The 26,294-nt window shown below is 48.8% G+C and overlaps 1 protein-coding gene across 1 annotated transcript in view; it reads left to right on the forward strand.

Moving 5' to 3' along the window:
* The first annotated feature begins 9,233 nt into the window (after positions 1-9,233).
* Positions 9,234-26,294, forward strand: part of LOC134906534 (disintegrin and metalloproteinase domain-containing protein 10-like) — a 286,183-nt gene continuing 269,122 nt past the window's right edge. Inside the window, exon 1 of the mRNA XM_063914722.1 lies at positions 9,234-9,317. Within this exon, the coding sequence (XP_063770792.1) occupies positions 9,260-9,317 (58 nt within the window). The 5' untranslated portion in view covers positions 9,234-9,259. The remainder of the gene's footprint in view (positions 9,318-26,294) is intronic.

Genomic DNA, 26,294 nt, shown 5'->3' on the forward strand with positions numbered 1-26,294 from the left:
CTGTAATTAAAAGGCAAAAAAGAAATGATCACCAACCATAGTCCTATGTCAGAGAGTAGCTGCAGGAGAACCATACTCACTGTTCAAGTGTCCAGAGCCAAATGAGAGCTGCATGTAGTTCAGCCTCAGCTGACAGCTATTTAAGGATCAACCACAGGAAGTGCCAATTAGAAAAATTAACATAGACTAAACCACGCTTCAAAAGATTGCTGCTCAGAGATCACAACCAGACCCACTGAGTAAATGCTACAAAGCCTACAAGACAGGCTAATGATGTATCGCTAGGATAAGCGACTTAAATATGGGAAAATTTTGTAGTTTAACGTGGCAAAAGCCGGAGACGCGTCTTTTGCGTTCCACCGGCAGGAAGTCCCTGCGTTCCACTCAGCGTAAGTACCGCTACTCTGCGTTCCACCGGCGGGAAGTCCCTGCGTTCCACTCGAAGGAGAAGCCGTTGCTCGGCTCACCAACGGACTACATACTCATAGAAAAAATGTGTAACTAGATGAGGGGTGCTCACAAATGGCGAACATCCACCCGGGTTAGAAGTTCAATAATCCAGTCCGCACATAACTTGAGAGAACGTGGGGATCACAACTACTATCCGCTTAGCCGGAAGTGACATCATACACTATACTGGGCTAGCCCATGTGGAGGCTGTCAATCACCAGAAACGTCACGTATATGTCAATAAGAAAATAGGATAATAAGAGGGCCCCAGATCCAATGACCACACTCACCCAATACATCTAAACCGACATACATCTAGTCAATAGAACATATTGAATACTACATTAGTATAATATTATAGCAAAAAAGTTTTAGTGATAATAGGTGGTCAAGGGTACAGGGGGTGGTGCGATCATTGGATTCAATGAGCCCTCATGACATGTCAAGGACCTGGGATGGCTCCGGGAAACATAAAAAACATATAAAACATAAGCAAAGACACATAAATAGATGCCCTTACTTTCTTAATCACTATACATAGAAAAAACATACATAAAAAACATAAAACATAAAACATAAAAACACAAGTTCAGACCCACTCCTTATATGATAATCATATCAGAATGCCCTTCGTCCTCAAAACACAAGACATCTTCAATAGAATCCAACATCCGAAAAGGAATTGGACTCTAAAGAAAAATGTTAAGGGGGTTGGCCTCATTGAGGCCCCTTGGAGACACCGTGTTGAGTTTGTGTATCCAAAAACTTTCCCTCTGTTTGAGCAATAGGGTACGATCACCTCCACTTGTGGGTGGAGGTACCCAATCGATAAGCTGGCACTTCAGGGCAGATACTGTATATCCACTACACTATTGAATATGGTTACATCACCTATTTATATATAATTATATTTTAATTCAGACAATATCCATTACCCAAATATTATATTAAGTGTGAACAATTACCTATATAGCAACAATAAGGACTCTAAGTTGATTGCTTATAGCAGTGGTTTCCAAACTTTTTTGAATCACGGCGCCCTAGAATATCAGAATTTTTTTCACGGCACCCCTAGGACAGAAATTTCTTATTGAGAAATTTATAAAGAAATATTACATTAAGTAGATCGCGTTTATATGTCATCCTTAGGGTCAGTTGTGTGGTGAGGGACAAGATTTGCTTCTGTTTGGCCACATATTTTATGACTGGCAGCCACCAGCGCTGGTTTTGCCTATTATATTGACCATGAATAATTTGAATTGGTCCTGGACCACCATCCCAAGGCACCCCTGCAAGTGTCCCCAGGGAGGCACCCCAGGGAGCCACGGCACACAGTTTGGGAACCTCTGGCTCATGGCAAAATATATACTGTAGATACACAAGGCCCTCTTGTGACTGAACGTAGGTATTGCAATCCCTGGCCAAAGACGGAATCTCAGTGATAATCAGAGTGGGCACTAGAGCTTCTAACTGGAAAACAAAATAAGCTAGGGAGCTTGAAAGGAGTGAAGTGGAGGGAATGATGTCACTGAGTCATATAAACATGGCCCCGCTCCCTCAGCATGATGCCATGATATATATGATGCTGGCTTCATCTCCTCTCTTGACATTTTTCCTTTTCCAAGTTTAATGAGCACAGTTCTGATTATATAGCTGCTTTTCCTTCCCACTACAAGGTTGAGATCTGCCCATGTACTCTTTTAGTTTAGTGGCTTAGGCAAATTGTTTTATATTTAATTGTGCTTACATTTAATGACATTTTATATTGAAAATGGGGACTTTCACATGTATAAATAACTGTCATGACACACTGGGTATATGAAAATTATATAATTTGTGTACAAAGGGTAATGCTACTTTTATCAGTTACTGCTAAGCCCCTCAGCAATTTGTCTACTGTTTTGGAGCATAAGTATACACATGTGAGAGGGCAACGTCGGGGCGTATAGGGCCTGCTGCCGTGCAGGTGTAGGCGTACCACTTACCGGACGTCGCACGCTCTCACTTGCAGGTGCCGAAACTCTCGACAGTCCTGGAAACGCTTCCGGACGACCCAGGCACCAACGACCTAAGAGGAAGGAGACCGTTGAATACCGTTCCCCAAACCGTGGACCGCAACACCCTACGGGGCTGAGGGAAATAGCTCCTTTCGGGCTAGGTGGGGGTCATCACCGGCGTCCGCCTCAGAGCCCGAATTTCACCTATCGGCACTTTCGCACCAGGTGGAAATTCCGCCTTGCACAGCCGGGCAAGGCTCACCGTTGCCCTGAAGGAAGGGAGATAGAAAGGACACAACCAAACACTCAGACTGTGGTTACTCACCGTCTCACACTCCGGTACTCCGATCTTCTCCAGTACAGGTCCCTGTAAGGAGGCAAAAGAAAGAAACAGCCGTGCAGGGCCTAACTAGACCTAGTGTCACACCTTATACTAACTATAACGGCAGAGCCCTCAAACTAGCTCTGTGGGTGTGGTGCGACATAACTATGCACAAACATTATAAGAGCAATTCGCCCTGCACGGTAACAACACACATCGGAAATACAATAATAAACGGTGCTGTCCCTTTTTAATCCCTACCTGCCGCTGGAAGGGGGTGGGCACCGCACGGCCTACCCACCTCCTGTGCCTTCCCTCATGTGGGCCTCAGCTCTGCCTTCCTAAATACCTCGGGGTGGCCTGGGCCTAGTGCCCAGGGCCACCTGTACTCACCTCGGGGGCTCTTATTCACTGGGCCTAGCGCCCCCTAACTGCACACAGGCCGGAGGCCTGACTTCGCCCACGGGCCTAGCGCCCGCCTAACATGCTGCCCGTTGGGTGACCTGGGCCTTGTGCCCAGGGTCACCTTATATGTATCCCTAATTGGCCACAAATACACTAGGGCCTACTGCCCTCTAACGTCCCCACAGGCCTAATGCCTGAACTGCCCCCGGGCCTAGTGCTCGCCTACTGCGGCGCTTTGAGGTGGCTTGGGCCTAATGCCCAAACCCCCTATCAATGGGGTCGGGTCTGGGTACTTGGGCCACGGGCCGGGTGGAACCCCGGCTGCACGTGGCCTTGGACCCAGAGAGCCGACCACGCTTGTGCCCACGGGCCGGGAGGGCCCGACTGAATGCCCACAGGCCGAGAGGGCCTGACTCTGCCCACGGGCCTAATGCCCGAACACCCGGTGGTCTAGGGAGGAGAGAAGGGGGCACCTTAGAAGGGCCTACCTGCGGTGGAGAAGGCTGCAGTGGGGAACTGCACAGCTCAATTGCTTCCCACCACTGCAGCCTTCTCGGCCTGGATGCATTCTTCTGCCGCTGGCCCGTCCTGGCCAGCGGCGCCGCCGTCTCTTCGCCGCGTCCAGCCGCCGCTGGACATCTTCCCGGAGCCCGACGTCTTCCGGCCTCTTCAGCGGCCACCGGAGCTCTTCTTCCCACGGCCGTCGTCTTCTCCTCCGCGCCGGACTATCTTCTGCGCTCCTGCGCGCCGACGATCTCCGCAGCTCCCGCCCGTCTTCTTTCTTCGCGCTCTTCCGCGCGCGCGGTCTCCTCGGCTCCCGCCCGGCGTCTGAAGTCAGACGCCGGGGGCGGGGCCTATGACGCGGCGAGCGCCGATTGGCTCGCCGCGTCCCTCTCTGATTGGCTGCCGCTCCGGGAGCCGCGATTGGCTCCCGGAGGGCGCCAAGATTCAAAAGCCTCTGGTCCGGTGCAGGGAAAAGGGTAATCCCTGCACCGGACACCCGCCGCCACGCACCCAGCGCTGGGGACAGACAAGCTGCCCCAGCGCTGTCCCCAGCTAAGGACAGCAACACTGATGTGCCCACAGGGCACATCTTTACATTTCCCCCCCCTTTTTCCTTTGTAGTCCCTACAAAGTTCCTCACGACGTCCATTGTCCGCGGGTCAGGGAATTCCGAGGTCCCTCCGGCGAGGTTGTGTTCGAGGGTCCAGCCCGGACAGGCTGTGACCCCACATCCTTCCACCTCCAGCTCCGGGTTCCTCTTACGTCCTGACCTCCATCGGCGGATCCTCTGGGGGAGTGGCATCTCCTCACGGTCGCTCGACGTTGGCCACCAAGGGGAATCTTCCTCCACGGGGACAACAGTCACCCACTCTTGACCTCCGTTATCGTCTGTGGCTTTGTCCCTGTCTTCCGGGTGTGGTATCGACCACCACCCAACAGCGGAACCCTCCGGGGCATCCGTTTCCTCCCGGGCAACAGCCACCATATGTTGCATTTCCTCGTGGGGCATCTCCAAAGGTCCTGTGTCTTCCTCTGGAACGGGTCCTCCCACGGCATCACGATCCTGTCCCCGTACATCCGTCCATTTCGGCACTCCCGGCAGGTACTCTTGCTCCAGGACTAGCTCCTCCTCTTCACGGAGGGCATTCAACTGGGAGCATGACTCCACCCGATCCTGCCAGTCACTCTCGTCGGCGCTTCCGATGCCAGAGTCGTCCTCCATCTGTTCTGGGAGGGATTCGTCGGCGGACAGCTCACCGTAGTCCGAGTCTTCCTCCGATATCTGGACTGGGGTATTATTTTCCTCCTCAGCGTACTTAGTCCTTTCCGCTGGCACCTCTGTTTCCTCAGCGTACTCCTTCGCTTCCGCTGGCATCTCTTGGTACCCAGGACACTCCTGTTCCGCACGTCCTGGTCGTGGACGGTTCCATCGCGGGGAGATTCCGGACGTCTCAGTCACTGGGTCTTCACGCTTTTCTTCGCAGCGTGGTCTCTTCACCTCCCAGTCGTCCACGTCCGCCTCATGCGGGAAAGGATTCTGCCTTACTGGGGTCACTTTCTTGGGACAGAGTAGGTCCGCGATATCTTCCCAGGGGCACTCACTGGCCGCATGTCCTGGTCGCCGGCACTTCCAACAAGGGAGGGCCACTGCCACCTTCTCCAAGACAGGTTCCTGGTCCACCTCCTTCACTGGGGAATCTTCACCCGTTGGTTCCGGCTCAGAGGAAATGGACACCTGCGAATTAACTTCAAGCAAGGCCTTCCGCTCCATCTCCCTGGTTTCCTCCTCCCATCTCTGGGCGCGACCATCCGCAATCATCTGGTCTTCATCCCACGGACAATCGGGAAGCGCATGTCCTCTCGCCTCGCAAAGCGCACACACAGGCTCTGCAGCCACCCGGTCCCAAAGCTGCTGACGAGACTCCGTCATCTGCTTCACCGTGGCCTCGTAGTCCGTCCTGTCTTCCGTCCATGGACATTCCAGGAGCCGATGTCGGGGATCTCCACAGCTTTCACACCGGGAATCAACCTCGTCTTCACTCAACTCTTCGTCCCAGGGACAACTGTTGTGCTCATGCCCGTAGTTTCCGCAGAGCAAACACCAGGACTCCTTCTTCGCTTGGCCCTTCTGACGTCTTCGGTCCGCTTCCTGGACCACCTTCTTTGGGGACGTCTCTCGCCAAGTACACTCGCCGGCAAAGTGCCCTGTTTGCCGACATCTCTTGCAGGGCGTCACAGCGGCTTTCTTGCGCCCCTTCTCCCGGCGCTCTTCCTTTCCACGCTGGACCGACCGCTGCACCATCTTCAGGATGTCTGCCCCAGACACCGTCACCCAGTCGCTCTGGTCTGCACACGTCCGGGGGTGAGTCTTCTCCGGAGCCGTCCGCAGGGAGGTCTTCTTGGTGGCGTTCCACATCGTGTCCGTGATCCGGTCTCTTTGATCCTGCCGACTACGCCAAGTGTGAGAGGGCAACGTCGGGGCGTATAGGGCCTGCTGCCGTGCAGGTGTAGGCGTACCACTTACCGGACATCGCACGCTCTCACTTGCAGGTGCCGAAACTCTCGACAGTCCTGGAAACGCTTCCGGACGACCCAGGCACCAACGACCTAAGAGGAAGGAGACCGTTGAATACCGTTCCCCAAACGTGGACCGCAACACCCTACGGGGCTGAGGGAAATAGCTCCTTTTGGGCTAGGTGGGGGTCATCACCGGCGTCCGCCTCAGAGCCCGAATTTCACCTATCGGCACTTTCGCACCAGGTGGAAATTCCGCCTTGCCCAGCCGGGCAAGGCTCACCGTTGCCCTGAAGGAAGGGAGATAGAAAGGACACAACCAAACACTCAGACTGTAGTTACTCACCGTCTCACACTCCGGTACTCCGATCTTCTCCAGTACAGGTCCCTGTAAGGAGGCAAAAGAAAGAAACAGCCGTGCAGGTCCTAACTAGACCTAGTGTCACACCTTATACTAACTATAACGGCAGAGCCCTCAAACTAGCTCTGTGGGTGTGGTGCGACATAACTATGCACAAACATTATAACAGCAATTCGCCCTGCACGGTAACAACACACATCGGAAATACAATAATAAACGGTGCTGTCCCTTTTTAATCCCTACCTGCCGCTGGAAGGGGGTGGGCACCGCACGGCCTACCCACCTCCTGTGCCTTCCCTCATGTGGGCCTCAGCTCTGCCTTCCTAAATACCTCGGGGTAGCCTGGGCCTAGTGCCCAGGGCCACCTGTACTCACCTCGGGGGCTCTTATTCACTGGGCCTAGCGCCCCCTAACTGCACACAGGCCAGAGGCCTGACTTCGCCCACGGGCCTAGCGCCCGCCTAACATGCTGCCCGTTGGGTGACCTGGGCCTTGTGCCCAGGGTCACCTTATATGTATCCCTAATTGGCCACAAATACACTAGGGCCTACTGCCCTCTAACGTCCCCACAGGCCTAATGCCTGAACTGCCCCCGGGCCTAGTGCCCGCCTACTGCGGCGCTTTGAGGTGGCTTGGGCCTAATGCCCAAACCCCCTATCAATGGGGTCGGGTCTGGGTAGTTGGGCCACGGGCCGGGTGGAACCCCGGCTGCACGTGGCCTTGGACCCAGAGAGCCGACCACGCTTGTGCCCACGGGCCGGGAGGGCCGACTGAATGCCCACAGGCCGAGAGGGCCTGACGGGCCTAATGCCCGAACACCCGGTGGTCTAGGGAGGAGAGAAGGGGGCACCTTAGAAGGGCCTACCTGCGGTGGAGAAGGCTGCAGTGGAAAACTGCACAGCTCAATTGCTTCCCACCACTGCAGCCTTCTCGGCCTGGATGCATTCTTCTGCCGCTGGCCCGTCCTGGCCAGCGGCGCCGCCGTCTCTTCGCCGCGTCCAGCCGCCGCTGGACATCTTCCCGGAGCCCGACGTCTTCCGGCCTCTTCAGCGGCCACCGGAGCTCTTCTTCCCACGGCCGTCGTCTTCTCCTCCGCGCCGGACTATCTTCTGCGCTCCTGCGCGCCGACGATCTCCGCTGCTCCCGCCCGTCTTCTTTCTTCGCGCTCTTCCGCGAGCGCGGTCTCCTCGGCTCCCGCCCGGCGTCTGACGTCAGACGCCAGGGGCGGGGCCTATGACGCGGCGAGCGCCGATTGGCTCGCCGCGTCCCTCTCTGATTGGCTGCCGCTCCGGGAGCCGCGATTGGCTCCCGGAGGGCGCCAAGATTCAAAAGCCTCTGGTCCGGTGCAGGGAAAAGGGTAATCCCTGCACCGGACACCCGCCGCCACGCACCCAGCGCTGGGGACAGACAAGCTGCCCCAGCGCTGTCCCCAGCTAAGGACAGCAACACAGATGTGCCCACAGGGCACATCTTTACACACACTTGACCTGACATACATCTAGAGCAATTACTACTATTTTACATTTGGATGCAGCTGGTATCTTGTTTTCTGCATCTTGCAACAGGCCTGGTTGAACATATGCATCTTTTACTGTGTATCTTTGGGGTGCCAGTGCTGCCATTGGTGTGCGCAGGGGGGGTGCCTGGTGCGCACAGGCACCCCCTAATGTCTAGCACCCTGATCTCACATGCCTGATGCAGTGATCGCCAAGCAGACTGATTACTGTCCCCTCTGCGCTGCATGCTGTCAAGACTGCATTACTGACCAAAAGCCTGGGTTAATCAAGGGTGCCACTTCCACTGGCTTTCAAACTCCCGGCTCCACCTCCATGTACAAAAACAGCGTGATGTGATGTGATTACGTCATGCTGCTCGCATGCCCACCCGCCACATACACACCTCTCTCCTTCTATGCTATGCCAGCGCCAGCCACTGATGTGGAGCAGCATGCAGCTAGCGTTCCTCTTAGGAAGACAAATTCAATACTGGCAGGCGGTCGGCAGCAGCATTGACACGTCACTCGTTTTTCCAGCAGCAGCAGTACTAACCTGCGACTGTCAGTGTCAGTGAGTGACTGACTTGTAAGTAAGCTGCTGCAGCTTGCAGGGTAAAGAGAGGGGAAGCCAGACCAGGCTGAGGAGGAGCACTGTAATTGCAGTGAGTGCCATCAGGGGTGTTTGTTTGGTGCACACCACAACATGTGACAATGTATCTGCTTTATTAGGATTGGTACAAGGGTGGATATTTTATATTGCGTTGACCGTCAATAGATGGTGCTAGACATGCCCAAAAGGAGGTGCTAGACACACCCCTCCGGCGGTGCACCCCCTAATAAAATGTGCTGCGCACGCCAGTGAGTGCTGCCATCTGTAAATTTGCCTCTAAAAGTATCAAATTGAACTACAAAATACTGGCTAAGATATGAAAATGTCTATTTATCACTATCACATACACTTCATATAAATAAAATGTATTTCAACTATTTATGATTACTCTGACTTTTCACCTGAAATGAAAGTAATAGAAATAAATAAATAAAAAGCAGAAGCAAATGTTTGCAAATACAAACACAGTTGTTTCATATTGATGACTTTTTTCTCACAGCCAGCATGTCCATGCATGTGCGGTTAGGTAAGGGCTTGGCAGCGCACTTCCTGATCCCCTGCAGCAGAACACACTACACCAGAACACATACACAGCAGCAGAATGCTCTCACTTCTGTGTACTCCTATCTTTCTGATATCCACAGCTATTTTCCTGAATGGTGAGTATTTATATCGCATTTTTTCAACCACAGCTGTAAGCTCACTCTGTCCTGTCAGCCTCAGTAGATGTCAGGTAAACCTATGGACTTGTAATTGAGGTTTGCAACAATGAATGCTTCCTCACTGCAGTCAGTGGGAAGACCAGCATGGTGAGCAGTGGGGCAACAATCTACACCATCCTGTTTTCAAGACTGTAGATCAGAAGAAAATAATTGTATTTAGCAATAATGGCCACCAAATGATTGTTACAATTAGCTTTGCTCTCGCTGAAAGTGGTCGGCTCACCCCTGACTGCAGTTACAGAAGAGGTCTAATTAATATAGATTACTAATACATGAAAATTACTAATACATGAAAAAAGCAATTGTGTGTTACTGTTTTTTAAATGTAATATAGAACATGGGTGTAGATTTACTAAGCAGTGATAAGAGCGGAGAAGTGAGCCAGTGGAGAAATTTCCCCATCAACCAATCAGCAGCTCTGTAACATTTTATAGTATGCAAATTATAGATGTTACTTCAGTGCTGATTGGTTGCCATGGGCAACTTCTCCACTGGCTCACTTCTCCTCTCTTATCACTGCTTAGTAAATGTACCCCATGATTCCTTAGTTATATTTAATTAGTGATAATACTATAGCATTCTTAACCCCATATCTGCCATTTTGAAGGGACTGTCCATCACTTTGAATGAGTAGACATATTCCCCTGTGTGCTTTTCTCGTATGAAAGTTTGTGGATGCATTGAAGAGTAATGTTATAAAGTGACTATATTATGTTTGTAACTAATATAAAAATGAAATGGACAGCACAATGTAGATATGTAAATATCATACTGTATATAAAATTTTAATATATATCTGTCTGCATCAATGTAAGGTACTATCACAGGAGCTAATTGATTTGTGGTGCTCTTGTTACTTCCCCCACATCTCTGCACAATGCCTTGCATAATCAGGGTCGGACTAGCCCACAGGGGAAACCACCGGTGGGCCTCACTGACTGAGGGCCCTCTCCTTCCTCTAGGGATTGCACTTGTATTATACATGGTAGATATCAGGGTTGCCTACCCTCCCGCATTCAGCGGGAGGCTCCCGTTTTTAAGATGAGCCTCCCGCTGCCCCGCAAAAGCTCCCGGTCCTTCCGGTTTTTCATTCTACGCTCTGAAAGTGCGTACTGCGCATGCGCGAGTGGAAGTCATTATTTAAATGCCGGCCGCCGATACCCACAACCACGCGGTGGCTCTCATTTAAATAACATGATGACCACATCATGCACCGCCCGTGCAGGCCCCGCCTCCCGTCATTCTGGACTTACACATGTGCAGTCCGCATTCTCCTGACGTCGGTCGCGTTATGGATTGCTGTGGCCAGGAAGTGCCTGTACTTCAAGCTCCTCCCTGTATACTGTACACTGAGAGGAGGCGGGCTGGAGCTGACACCAGCTGCAGCTGGTCATGGGGTGAGAGAGCTGAGGCAGGGTTGCCTCAGGTGGATCGGGCACAGCAGCAATGGAGCCCAGCCGTGACCGGGGGAGGAGTAGAGAAGCCTTCAAAGAAAAAACGGTTAGAGTTGTAGGTGTGTGTGTTGGTCCGGGTGTGCACAGGAAGCTGAGGAGTGGAGGCATGGGCAACTAAGTGCAGGGACTCGGGCTGGGGAGTCAGGACCCAGCAGAGCTGTGGAACTCCCTCCTCCTCTCCTCTAACTTCACGCTGCTGCTGTCTTTCACTTCAAACTCCTACAACTCCGTCCTCTATGTTTTCATTTGCCCACTTGAAGCCCCACCTCCTCTCACTGCACAGCTGTCAGTCTGCAATGTGAGGCTGGAGCTCACTGAATAACACTTGTAAGTTGTAAGGCTGGCCTGGCTTGAGGAGGAGAGCTCATGGCATGTTCTGTGCTGCCCCCTCTCTGAGAGGTGCTTTCCCTCCTCCTATTGCTGCTACTTTCTGCTGGCAGTTTCTTTACTTTTTTCTTAGTTCTAAAAAAAAAGATTGTAGGCAGAATCCCCATGTGCACAGCAGCACAAGTCATCCTGAAACTGCCCTGGTTATTGGTCTGTGCAGCAGTTGTCTCCATTCCTGAGTGCCCCTCTCTGTGAGTCTGTGTCCCCACCCCATGGCAGCAGCACACAGAGTCACAGGCAGTGCTCAAAGTGGGCTGGTATACACCGGTATGGCATACCGGCACTTCGAGCACTGACCGCTGAAGACCCCTGCCGCCGCTATCATTTCAAATTTAGCGCTATTCAAGTGCCAAATGGAACTCTCGAACCGGCAGCCATTAGGGAGCGTCCGCTCCTGATTGGCTGCCGGTCCGCATCAGATTTGGAATTATAGGCGGACTGGACGCAGGGGGAGGCACCAGAGTCGCACTGAAGGCCATCACCGCCAACCACAGCCTACTCCTCTGTACCGCCACCACCGATGACGACCACAGCCTCCTCCTCACCGCCGCTGCAGCTGACCACAGCCTCCTCAGTACCGCAGCCGCTGATCACAGCCTCCTCCTCCTCTGCATAACTGCTCATTAGGTAATCTTAACCTGCTGCCTTTCTCTCCCTACTGTATGTCCTTCCCGTCCCTCTCTGTCGCTGTCCCTGCTGTCACTTTCCCTCTCATTCTGTCACTCTCACTGTTCCTGCTGTCAATTTACCTGTCCTTCTGTCACTCTCCCTGTCCCTCTGTCATCTCTCTGTCCCTATGTCCCTGCTGTCACTCTCCATGTTCCTGCTGTCACTCTCCCTGTCCCTGTATTTTGGCTCATACTGTGTGGCGTAATGTGAATTTTTGCTCATTCCGTGTGGCATAATGTGAATTTTTGCTCATTCCGTATGGTGTAATGTGAATTTTTGCTCATTTTGTGTGACGTAGTGTGAATTTTGGCTCATACTGTGTGGCGTAATGTGAATTTTGGCTCATTCCGTGTGGTGTGGTGTAATGTGAATTTTGGCTAATTCCGTGTGGTGTGGTGTAATGTGAATTTTGGCTCATTCTGTGTGGCGTAATGTGAATTATGGCTCATTCCATGGGATATAATGTCAATTTTGGCTCATACTGTGTGGCGTAACGTGAAAGGGACACCAGTACTAGATAGTATAAGGAGTCCTACTATTATGGGTATACCGCATGGTACAGTACACTTAAAGACATGCCCCCTTTTGAGAGGCCACACCTCCTTTTCCAAAGCAGCCTTCACTTTTCCACACCCAGACATAAAATTTCCACTTCCACCACTGGTCACAGGAGAATAGGCAGCATGAGAGGCAGAAGAATTATCTTTGAAACATTTAGTGCTACAGGAAGAAAGGTAAATGTGCGGCTCTGGACCTCTTGGTAAGAAATACATTGTTAAAATAAAACGAATGCTACATTTGTATACAGTGTGGGGTTATAAACAAAAAGGATTGCACTGGGAAGGTCCACCTCCAAATCAGGCCCAGAGTGTTCCAGAGCTCAACCACATCCATTTGTCTGATGTCTGAATCTCATGTCTGGAGATACACTCATACACAAACCCCCTCAGGCAGCATGCTGCACTTTGGGGTTCATTCCGACCTGCAATGCGCACACACTTCGTTGCCGTCGCCGGGCAGCTGCCAGAATAAAGAAGAAAGTCATAACTAGCGCGATCGCAAGAAGATTGACAGGGAGGAGGCGTTTCGAGGCGTCTACTCACCATTTACCGGGCCCGGTGAGGCGAACCTAGGCGGATCCAGGCGTTTGGAGGGCGGATGTCTGACATCAATCCCTGGACCTTCGTCGCAGGATCCGTCGCACAAGGTAAGTAGGTCTGACCCTGGTCTTGTTTTGCAGGAAACTTTTTTAGCATAGCAGGGCTGCACAAGCGATCGCAGCCCTGCTATGCTAAAATACACTCCCTCATAGGCAGCGTCTAGTTGATCGCACGAGCAGCAAAAAGTTGCTACGTGCGATCAACTCGGAATGGCCCCATTAGTACTTAAGATTTCACCTGCCACTGCAGGACACACCCCTTAGTGGCACTAGATATGCCCATATGTGGAGCTAGATAAGCCCTTTGGGCAGAGCATAACACACCCTCTCATCAGTGCGGCGCATTCTACTACCAGCTAAATTCTCCCTCAAACTAGTTTTCAAAAGTAGGCAAGTATGGTAGATATGTTGAATTACACTGCACAAGACTATTGTGCATTTCAAGCCACTGTGGAGGCTGGCCACACCCTCTTTGTAGGCTGGCCACACCTCTAAGTATGGGCCCCTATAACTGCATGCCCCCGGTTGGCCCTTCATGCCCCAGTCCAACACTGCATAATCATAGTTTAGTGACAGCATGAACTTTGGGGGTGCTGAGGAACACACAGAGCCAGCTACTATGCTATACATGAATGTTAAATAACTGCCTTTGATGAATGCATGTTACACTTCTGTCTTTCCTATATATTTATTAAGAGATCATTTTGCTGCTATAACACTGTAATGAATTTGCCTGTGATGCTATTAGTAAATATGTTAACTAGAGATGAGCGCCTGAAATTTTTCGGGTTTTGTGTTTTGGTTTTGGGTTCGGTTCCGCGGCCGTGTTTTGGGTTCGACCGCGTTTTGGCAAAACCTCACCGAATTTTTTTTGTCGGATTCGGGTGTGTTTTGGATTCGGGTGTTTTTTTCAAAAAACCCTAAAAAACAGCTTAAATCATAGAATTTGGGGGTCATTTTGATCCCAAAGTATTATTAACCTCAAAAACCATAATTTCCACTCATTTTCAGTCTATTCTGAATACCTCACACCTCACAATATTATTTTTAGTCCTAAAATTTGCACCGAGGTCGCTGTGTGAGTAAGATAAGCGACCCTAGTGGCCGACACAAACACCGGGCCCATCTAGGAGTGGCACTGCAGTGTCACGCAGGATGTCCCTTCCAAAAAACCCTCCCCAAACAGCACATGACGCAAAGAAAAAAAGAGGCGCAATGAGGTAGCTGTGTGAGTAAGATTAGCGACCCTAGTGGCCGACACAAACACCGGGCCCATCTAGGAGTGGCACTGCAGTGTCACGCAGGATGTCCCTTCCAAAAAACCCTCCCCAAACAGCACATGACGCAAAGAAAAAAAGAGGCGCAATGAGGTAGCTGACTGTGTGAGTAAGATAAGCGACCCTAGTGGCCGACACAAACACCGGGCCCATCTAGGAGTGTCACTGCAGTGTCACGCAGGATGTCCCTTCCAAAAAACCCTCCCCAAACAGCACATGACGCAAAGAAAAAAAGAGGCGCAATGAGGTAGCTGACTGTGTGAGTAAGATAAGCGACCCTAGTGGCCGACACAAACACCGGGCCCATCTAGGAGTGGCACTGCAGTGTCACGCAGGATGTCCCTTCCAAAAAACCCTCCCCAAACAGCACATGACGCAAAGAAAAAAAGAGGCGCAATGAGGTAGCTGACTGTGTGAGTAAGATAAGCGACCCTAGTGGCCGACACAAACACCGGGCCCATCTAGGAGTGGCACTGCAGTGTCACGCAGGATGGCCCTTCCAAAAAACCCTCCCCAAACAGCACATGACGCAAAGAAAAAAAGAGGCGCAATGAGGTAGCTGACTGTGTGAGTAAGATAAGCGACCCTAGTGGCCGACAAAAACACCGGGCCCATCTAGGAGTGGCACTGCAGTGTCACGCAGGATGTCCCTTCCAAAAAACCCTCCCCAAACAGCACATGACGCAAAGAAAAAAAGAGGCGCAATGAGGTAGCTGACTGTGTGAGTAAGATAAGCGACCCTAGTGGCCGACACAAACACCGGGCCCATCTAGGAGTGGCACTGCAGTGTCACGCAGGATGGCCCTTCCAAAAAACCCTCCCCAAACAGCACATGACGCAAAGAAAAATAAAAGAAAAAAGAAGTGCAAGATGGAATTGTCCTTGGGCCCTCCCACCCACCCTTATGTTGTATAAACAGGACATGCACACTTTAACCAACCCATCATTTCAGTGACAGGGTCTGCCACACGACTGTGACTGATATGACGGGTTGGTTTGGACCCCCCCCAAAAAAGAAGCAATTAATCTCTCCTTGCACAAACTGGCTCTACAGAGGCAAGATGTCCACCTCATCATCATCCTCCGATATATCACCGTGTACATCCCCCTCCTCACAGATTATCAATTCGTCCCCACTGGAATCCACCATCTCAGCTCCCTGTGTACTTTGTGGAGGCAATTGCTGCTGGTCAATGTCTCCGCGGAGGAATTGATTATAATTCATTTTAATGAACATCATCTTCTCCACATTTTCTGGATGTAACCTCGTACGCCGATTGCTGACAAGGTGAGCGGCGGCACTAAACACTCTTTCGGAGTACACACTTGTGGGAGGGCAACTTATGTAGAATAAAGCCAGTTTGTGCAAGGGCCTCCAAATTGCCTCTTTTTCCTGCCAGTATAAGTACGGACTGTGTGACGTGCCTACTTGGATGCGGTCACTCATATAATCCTCCACCATTCTTTCAATGTTGAGAGAATCATATGCAGTGACAGTAGACGACATGTCCGTAATCGTTGTCAGGTCCTTCAGTCCGGACCAGATGTCAGCATCAGCAGTCGCTCCAGACTGCCCTGCATCACCGCCAGTGGGTGGGCTCGGAATTCTGAGCCTTTTCCTCACACCCCCAGTTGCGGGAGAATGTGAAGGAGGAGATGTTGACAGGTCGCGTTCCGCTTGACTTGACAATTTTCTCACCAGCAGGTCTTTCAACCCCAGCAGACTTGTGTCTGCCGGAAAGAGAGATCCAAGGTAGGCTTTAAATCTAGGATCGAGCACGGTGGCCAAAATGTAGTGCTCTGATTTCAACAGATTGACCACCCGTGAATCCTTGTTAAGCGAATTAAGGGCTCCATCCACAAGTTCCACATGCCTAGCGGAATCGCTCCGTGTTAGCTCCTCCTTCAATGTCTCCAGCTTCTTCTGCAAAAGCCTGATGAGGGGAATGACCTGACTCAGGCTGGCAGTGTCTGAACTGACTTCACGTGTGGCAAGTTCAAAGGGCATCAGAACCTTGCACAACGTTGAAATCATTCTCCACTGCGCTTGAGACAGGTGCATTCCACCTCCTATATCGTGCTCAATTGTATAGGCTTGAATGGCCTTTTGCTGCTCCTCCAACCTCTGAAGCATATAGAGGGTTGAATTCCACCTCGTTACCACTTCTTGCTTCAGATGATGGCAGGGCAGGTTCAGTAGTTTTTGGTGGTGCTCCAGTCTTCTGTACGTGGTGCCTGTACGCCGAAAGTGTCCCGCAATTCTTCTGGCCACCGACAGCATCTCTTGCACGCCCCTGTCGTTTTTTTAAAAATTCTGCACCACCAAATTCAAGGTATGTGCAAAACATGGGACGTGCTGGAATTTGCCCATATTTAATGCACACACAATATTGCTGGCGTTGTCCGATGCCACAAATCCACAGGAGAGTCCAATTGGGGTAAGCCATTCCGCGATGATCTTCCTCAGTTGCCGTAAGAGGTTTTCAGCTGTGTGCGTATTCTGGAAAGCGGTGATACAAAGCGTAGCCTGCCTAGGAAAGAGTTGGCGTTTGCAAGATGCTGCTACTGGTGCCGCCGCTGCTGTTCTTGCTGCGGGAGTCCATACATCTACCCAGTGGGCTGTCACAGTCATATAGTCCTGACCCTGCCCTGCTCCACTTGTCCACATGTCCGTGGTTAAGTGGACATTGGGTCCAGCTGCATTTTTTAGGACACTGGTGAGTCTTTTTCTGAGGTCCGTGTACATTTTCGGTATCGCCTGCCTAGAGAAGTGGAACCTAGATGGTATTTGGTAACGGGGGCACACTGCCTCAATAAATTGTCTAGTTCCCTGTGAACTAACGGCGGATACCGGACGCACGTCTAACACCAACATAGTTGTCAAGGCCTCAGTTATCCGCTTTGCAGCAGGATGACTGCTGTGATATTTCATCTTCCTCGCAAAGGACTGTTGAACAGTCAATTGCTTACTGGAAGTAGTACAAGTGGGCTTACGACTTCCCCTCTGGGATGACCATCGACTCCCAGCAGCAACAACAGCAGCGCCAGCAGCAGTAGGCGTTACACGCAAGGATGCATCGGAGGAATCCCAGGCAGGAGAGGACTCGTCAGAATTGCCAGTGACATGGCCTGCAGGACTATTGGCATTCCAGGGGAAGGAGGAAATTGACACTGAGGGAGTTGGTGGGGTGGTTTGCGTGAGCTTGGTTACAAGAGGAAGGGATTTACTGGTCAGTGGACTGCTTCCGCTGTCACCCAAAGTTTTTGAACTTGTCACTGACTTATTATGAATGCGCTGCAGGTGACGTATAAGGGAGGATGTTCCGAGGTGGTTAACGTCCTTACCCCTACTTATTACAGCTTGACAAAGGGAACACACGGCTTGACACCTGTTGTCCGCATTTCTGTTGAAATAGTTCCACACCGAAGAGCTGATTTTTTTGGTATTTTCACCAGGCATGTCAACGGCCATATTCCTCCCACGGACAACAGGTGTCTCCCCGGGTGCCTGACTTAAACAAACCACCTCACCATCAGAATCCTCCTGGTCAATTTCCTCCCCAGCGCCAGCAACACCCATATCCTCCTCATCCTGGTGTACTTCAACACTGACATCTTCAATCTGACTATCAGGAACTGGACTGCGGGTGCTCCTTCCAGCACTTGCAGGGGGCGTGCAAATGGTGGAAGGCGCATGCTCTTCACGTCCAGTGTTGGGAAGGTCAGGCATCGCAACCGACACAATTGGACTCTCCTTGTGGATTTGGGATTTCGAAGAACGCACAGTTCTTTGCGGTGCTACTGCTTTTGCCAGCTTGAGTCTTTTCATTTTTCTAGCGAGAGGCTGAGTGCCTCCATCCTCATGTGAAGCTGAACCACTAGCCATGAACATAGGCCAGGGCCTCAGCCGTTCCTTGCCACTCCGTGTGGTAAATGGCATATTGGCAAGTTTACGCTTCTCCTCCGACAATTTTATTTTAGGTTTTGGAGTCCTTTTTTTACTGATATTTGGTGTTTTGGATTTGACATGCTCTGTACTATGACATTGGGCATCGGCCTTGGCAGACGACGTTGCTGGCATTTCATCATCTCGGCCATGACTAGTGGCAGCAGCTTCAGCACGAGGTGGAAGTGGATCTTGATCTTTCCCTAATTTTGGAACCTCAACATTTTTGTTCTCCATATTTTAATAGGCACAACTAAAAGGCACCTCAGGTAAACAATGGAGATGGATGGATACTAGTATACAATTATGAATGGACTGCCGAGTGCCGACACAGAGGTAGCTACAGCCGTGGACTACCGTACTGTACTGTGTCTGCTGCTAATATAGACTGGTTGATAATGAGATGTAGTATGTATGTATAAAGAAGAAAGAAAAAAAAACCACGGGTAGGTGGTATACAATTATGGACGGACTGCCGAGTGCCGACACAGAGGTAGCTACAGCCGTGGACTACCGTACTGTACTGTGTCTGCTGCTAATATAGACTGGATGATAATGAGATGTAGTATGTATAAAGAAGAAAGAAAAAAAACCACGGGTAGGTGGTATACAATTATGGATGGACTGCCGAGTGCCGACGCAGAGGTAGCTACAGCCATGGACTACCGTACTGTACTGTGTCTGCTGCTAATATAGACTGGTTGATAATGAGATGTAGTATGTATGTATAAAGAAGAAAGAAAAAAAAACCACGGGTAGGTGGTATACAATTATGGATGGACTGCCGAGTGCCGACACAGAGGTAGCTACAGCCGTGGACTACCGTACTGTACTGTGTCTGCTGCTAATATAGACTGGATGATAATGAGATGTAGTATGTATGTATAAAGAAGAAAGAAAAAAAAACCACGGGTAGGTGGTATACAATTATGGACGGACTGCCGAGTGCCGACACAGAGGTAGCTACAGACGTGGACTACCGTACTGTACTGTGTCTGCTGCTAATATAGACTGGATGATAATGAGATGTAGCATGTATAAAGAAGAAAGAAAAAAAAACCACGGGTAGGTGGTATACAATTATGGATGGACTGCCGAGTGCCGACACAGAGGTAGCTACAGCCGTGGACTACCGTACTGTACTGTGTCTGCTGCTAATATAGACTGGTTGATAATGAGATGTAGTATGTATGTATAAAGAAGAAAGAAAAAAAAACCACGGGTAGGTGGTATACAATTATGGATGGACTGCCGAGTGCCGACACAGAGGTAGCTACAGCCGTGGACTACCGTACTGTACTGTGTCTGCTGCTAATATAGACTGGTTGATAATGAGATGTAGTATGTATGTATAAAGAAGAAAGAAAAAAAAAACCACGGGTAGGTGGTATACAATTATGGATGGACTGCCGAGTGCCGACACAGAGGTAGCTACAGCCGTGGACTACCGTACTGTACTGTGTCTGCTGCTAATATAAACTGGATGATAATGAGATGTAGTATGTATAAAGAAGAAAGAAAAAAAAACCCACGGGTAGGTGGTATACAATTATGGATGGACTGCCGAGTGCCGACACAGAGGTAGCTACAGCCGTGGACTACCGTACTGTACTGTGTCTGCTGCTAATATAGACTGGATGATAATGAGATGTAGTATGTATGTATAAAGAAGAAAGAAAAAAAACCCACGGGTAGGTGGTATACAATTATGGACGGACTGCCGAGTGCCGACACAGAGGTAGCTACAGCCGTGGACTACCGTACTGTACTGTGTCTGCTGCTAATATAGACTGGTTGATAATGAGATGTAGTATGTATGTATAAAGAAGAAAGAAAAAAAAACCACGGGTAGGTGGTATACAATTATGGATGGACTGCCAAGTGCCGACACAGAGGTAGCTACAGCCGTGGACTACCGTACTGTACTGTGTCTGCTGCTAATATAGACTGGATGATAATGAGATGTAGTATGTATGTATAAAGAAGAAAGAAAAAAAAACCACGGGTAGGTGGTATACAATTATGGACGGACTGCCGAGTGCCGACACAGAGGTAGCTACAGCCGTGGACTACCGTACTGTACTGTGTCTGCTGCTAATATAGACTGGATGATAATGAGATGTAGCATGTATAAAGAAGAAAGAAAAAAAAACCACGGGTAGGTGGTATACAATTATGGATGGACTGCCGAGTGCCGACACAGAGGTAGCTACAGCCGTGGACTACCGTACTGTACTGTGTCTGCTGCTAATATAGACTGGTTGATAATGAGATGTAGTATGTATGTATAAAGAAGAAAGAAAAAAAAACCACGGGTAGGTGGTATACAATTATGGATGGACTGCCGAGTGCCGACACAGAGGTAGCTACAGCCGTGGACTACCGTACTGTACTGTGTCTGCTGCTAATATAGACTGGTTGATAATGAGATGTAGTATGTATGTATAAAGAAGAAAGAAAAAAAAACCACGGGTAGGTGGTATACAATTATGGATGGACTGCCGAGTGCCGACACAGAGGTAGCTACAGCCGTGGACTACCGTACTGTACTGTGTCTGCTGCTAATATAGACTGGATGATAATGAGATGTAGTATGTATAAAGAAGAAAGAAAAAAAAACCCACGGGTAGGTGGTATACAATTATGGATGGACTGCCGAGTGCCGACACAGAGGTAGCTACAGCCGTGGACTACCGTACTGTACTGTGTCTGCTGCTAATATAGACTGGATGATAATGAGATGTAGTATGTATGTATAAAGAAGAAAGAAAAAAAAACCACGGGTAGGTGGTATACAATTATGGACGGACTGCCGAGTGCCGACACAGAGGTAGCTACAGCCGTGGACTACCGTACTGTACTGTGTCTGCTGCTAATATAGACTGGTTGATAATGAGATGTAGTATGTATGTATAAAGAAGAAAGAAAAAAAAACCACGGGTAGGTGGTATACAATTATGGATGGACTGCCGAGTGCCGACACAGAGGTAGCTACAGCCGTGGACTACCGTACTGTACTGTGTCTGCTGCTAATATAGACTGGATGATAATGAGATGTAGTATGTATAAAGAAGAAAGAAAAAAAAAACCACGGGTAGGTGGTATACAATTATGGATGGACTGCCGAGTGCCGACACAGAGGTAGCTACAGCCGTGGACTACCGTACTGTACTGTGTCTGCTGCTAATATAGACTGGTTGATAATGAGATGTAGTATGTATGTATAAAGAAGAAAGAAAAAAAAACCACGGGTAGGTGGTATACAATTATGGACGGACTGCCGAGTGCCGACACAGAGGTAGCTACAGCCGTGGACTACCGTACTGTACTGTGTCTGCTGCTAATATAGACTGGATGATAATGAGATGTAGTATGTATAAAGAAGAAAGAAAAAAAAAACCACGGGTAGGTGGTATACAATTATGGATGGACTGCCGAGTGCCGACACAGAGGTAGCTACAGCCGTGGACTACCGTACTGTACTGTGTCTGCTGCTAATATAGACTGGATGATAATGAGATGTAGTATGTATAAAGAAGAAAGAAAAAAAAAACCACGGGTAGGTGGTATACAATTATGGATGGACTGCCGAGTGCCGACACAGAGGTAGCTACAGCCGTGAACTACCGTACTGTGTCTGCTGCGACTGGATGATAAATAATGATATAAAAAATATATATATATATCACTATTGCAGCCGGACAGGTATATATTATATAATGACGGACCTGCTGGACACTGTCTGTCAGCAGAATGAGTTTTTTATAGAATAAAAAAAAAAACACCACACAAGTCACACGACGAGTGTTTAACTTTTTCAGGCAATCACAATATAGTATACTATACTGGTGGTCAGTGTGGTCAGGTCACTGGTCAGTCACACTGGCAGTGGCACTCCTGCCTGCAGCAAAAGTGTGCACTGTTTAATTTTAATAATATGTATGTACTCCTGGCTCCTGGTATAACCTATAACTGCTCCCCAGTCTCCCCCACAATTAAGCTGTGTGAGCACAGTCAGATATTATACATAGATGATGCAGCACACTGGGCTGAGCACAGATATGGTATGTGACTGAGTCACTGTGTGTCGTTTTTTTCAGGCAGAGAACGGATTATATTAAATAAAACTGCACTGGTGGTCACTGGTCAGTGGTCAGTCACTAGTAAACTCTGCACTCTTTAGTACTCCTAAGCTCCAGTAAATCAAGTGTCTCTGTCTCAATCTCACTCTCTCTCTTCTAATCTAAATGGAGAGGACGCCAGCCACGTCCTCTCCCTATCAATCTCAATGCACGTGTGAAAATGGCGGCGACGCGCGGCTCCTTATATAGAATCCGAGTCTCGCGATAGAATCCGAGCCTCGCGAGAATCCGACAGCGTCATGATGACGTTCGGGCGCGCTCGGGTTAACCGAGCAAGGCGGGAAGATCCGAGTCGCTCGGACCCGTGTAAAAAAACATGAAGTTCGGGCGGGTTCGGATTCCGAGGAACCGAACCCGCTCATCTCTAATGTTAACATGCTGTTATAGTTCATGAGCAATGACAGATGTGATTATTTTAGAAGTGTTTCTTTGAGCATAAGTTTGTAGGCTATACAAAGTATTTATTTGCTTTTGTAAATCAGTATAAACAGCAAGTTCTGATATAATCAATGTTATCAGGACACTTTTATGTTATAAAGAATAATTAACCCCTTTGTGTAATTTATTAGGTTGCTGCAAGCACTATAAAAGCATTCATTTTGAATTTGGTCACAGAATCCCTGGTCAGGAGCAGGATTGTGGACTTGGAACTAAGGGGGATATTTAATAAACATAATCATCTTAAAAAATCAGTCACCAACTGCCAGTGAGTCCCAGCCGGTGATGTTTGGCAGTTGGTGTGGCTCCCCAATTTGAGTTTAGGACTGCGCTGCAACTGCCACTGGAAAAGAGACAAAATTATCTGCATCACTAGAAAACTTAGATATCACAATTTCCTGATTTTTAGAGATAATTATGTTTATTAAATATCCCCATTAGCTGGGTATACATTGGAGCAATATCGGCCCAATGCATACCTCCCAACTGTCCCGATTTTCGCGGGACAGTCACGTTTTTGGGGGACTGTCCCACTGTCCCACCCGCGGGCCACAGTGTCCCGTGGTGGGGGGGCAGTTGGGAGGCTCTGTCTCTCGCTGCCCTGCTTAGCTATTCAGTGGAGACAGGAGGAGAGGAGGCATGCCAACGGCTCAGAGAGCGCTAGGCATACCCCCTCAGTGCCGAAAACATGGGCGTGGCTTGCGATCGCGGTCCTCCCGGGAAGCCACGCCCCCTTTGCACAGGACACGCCCCTTTTCAGGAACGCGCACGGCTTCGCCGCGCTTGTGTCGCTCCTTGGGCCAGGACAAAGTTGGGAGGTATGCCAATGTGTACTTTATGGCCAATTAAGAACAACACATCAGCTGGATCGTGCAGTGTGTATGCCCAGTCTGCCCGCTCCCGTGGTAGCATGCAATATCTTCTGGCCGGCTGTGCTGCACGGCCAACCAGACGATATCGCATGTGGAGCCGTGCAATGTAATGAAGGACGGAATGAGGGATCGTTCTGCCCTTCAATACATCGTTCTGATGTGTACCGCGGATATGTTATGTTGGCTCAGTGGCTGCTATATAGTCCTTGTACATATTGCTCCAGTGTGTACCCAGCTTTAGACCTGGGTCGTTTGATTTTATTATTTATTTATTTATTAACAGTTTCTTATATAGTGCAGCAAATTCCGCTTTACAGCAGAAATATCAATGATATAACAAAACTGGTTAATAACAAACGGTCATAGAGGTAGGAAGGCCCTGCTCACAAGCTTACAGTCTATAGGAAAATAGGCATGGATACTCAAGGATAGGTGCTATCTATTGCATAGTTGTCCACCAGATTGCAGAGGTTCTTGGTGGGCTGTATGATATGGTGAAGTGAAGAATTATAAGACATGTGAGGATATGTGTGGACTGTGCAGTGGATGCAATTTGATAGGAAGGTTTATGAAAGTTATGTGGGCGGTTCTGGAATTTGATACGTTTGCCTGAAGAGGTGACTTTTCAGGGAACGCTTGAAGGTTTGGAGACTAGAGGAGAGTCTTATTGTGCGTGGTAGGGCATTCCACAGAGTGGGTGCAGCCCGATGAAAGTCCTGCAATCGTGAGTGGGAGCAAGTAATGGGCCTAATTCTGAGTTGATCGCAGCAGCCAATTTGTTAGCAGTTGGGCAAAACCATGTGCACTGCAGGGGGGGACAGATATAACATGTGCAGAGAGAGTTAGATTTTGGTGTGGTGTGTTCAAACTGAAATCTAAATTGCAGTGTAAAAATAAAGAAGCAAGTATTTACCCTGCACAGAAACAATATAACCCACCCAAATCTAACTCTCTCTGCACATGATACATCTGCCACACCTGCAGTGCACATGGTTTTGCCCAATTGCTAACAAACTTGCTGCTGCGATCAACTCAGAATTACCCCCAATGAGTGTGGATGAGAGACGCAGGTCTTGTAAAGAGCGAAGAGGTCGGGTTGGGAGATATTTTGAGATAAGCGAAGTGATGTACGTTGGTGTAGTTTGGTTAATGGCCTTGCGTGTGAGTAAAAGTATTTTATATTGAATACGGTAGAATACAGGTAACTAATGGAGGGACTGACAGAGTGGATCTACAGACGATGAATGTCTAGTGAGGAAGATTAGCCTCGCAGCTGCATTCAGAATGGATTGTAGTGGTGAGAGTCTCATTTTGGGAAGACCAGTTAGGAGACTATTGCAATAATCAATGCAGGAGATAATGAGAGCATGGATTAGAGTTTTAGCAGTGTCTTGTGTAAGGTATGGTCGTATTTTGGATATGTTTTTTTAGATGCATGTAACATAATTTTGAGACAAAGGACAGATCACAGTCAAGTATGACACCTAGGCAGCGAGCTTGTGGGGTAGGGTAGATAGTTGAGTTTTCAACAGTGATAGAGATATCATGTTGGTACCTACTACTGGCCGGTGGAAATACAGGTTGAGTATCCCATATCCAAATATTCCGAAATACGGAATATTCAGAAATACGGACTTTTTTGAGTGAGAGTGAGATAGTGAAACCTTTGTTTTCTGATGGCTCAATGTACATAAACTTTGTTTAATACACAAAGTTATTAAAAATATTGTATTAAATGACCTTCAGGCTGTGTGTATAAGGTGTATATGAAACATAAATGAATTGTGTGACTGCAGACACACTTTGTTTAATGCACAAAGTTATAAAAAATATTAGCTAAAATTACCTTCAGGCTGTGTGTATAAGGTGTATATGTAACATAAATGCATTCTGTGCTTAGATTTAGGTCCCATCACCATGATATCTCAGTATGGTATGCAATTATTCCAAAATACGGAAAAATCCCATATCCAAAATACCTCTGGTCCCAAGCATTTTGGATAAGGGATACTCAACCTGTATAATTAACTCTGTTTTTGAAATATTAAGTTTGAGGTGGCGAGATACTTTCACACATACTGTACAGAAATCCCAGGTTGATGCGTGTTCATGTGCAAAAACCTGTGAATTCCATGTACAGTATGTTTGAAAGGGGTATTAGTGACTTCTGATAACCGTACAATTTACAGCAGGGGGTGCATTATGCTATAATGGCACACACATGATGCTAGCTAGTATATATGTGATCATCATGTACTATTCGAGTGTGAATTAGAAGCATGTCAGGGTCACAGAGGAGTTCCATAATCATGTAAATGAGTGTTGTTATACTGTATATATGATTGTACTGTATTCAAATGTGAGATCTATTAATTTGCAGTAAGAGAAATTGATGTCACACTGACAAACTTATATGGTTCTATTTATTATCTGGTCATAAGCTCTTTCTTGGTGAAATCTGGAATTTCCCAGAGGTAGGGCTTCTCCCAGTATACTGAAGGGTTGTTACTGGTTATTGTACTTGGTAGATTCCAACGGAAAAATTATTTGGTGTGTTTCTTTGGTGAAAG

Source organism: Pseudophryne corroboree, chromosome 1 (genome assembly GCF_028390025.1).
Source record: "Pseudophryne corroboree isolate aPseCor3 chromosome 1, aPseCor3.hap2, whole genome shotgun sequence".
Taxonomy (NCBI): Eukaryota; Metazoa; Chordata; class Amphibia; order Anura; family Myobatrachidae; genus Pseudophryne; species Pseudophryne corroboree.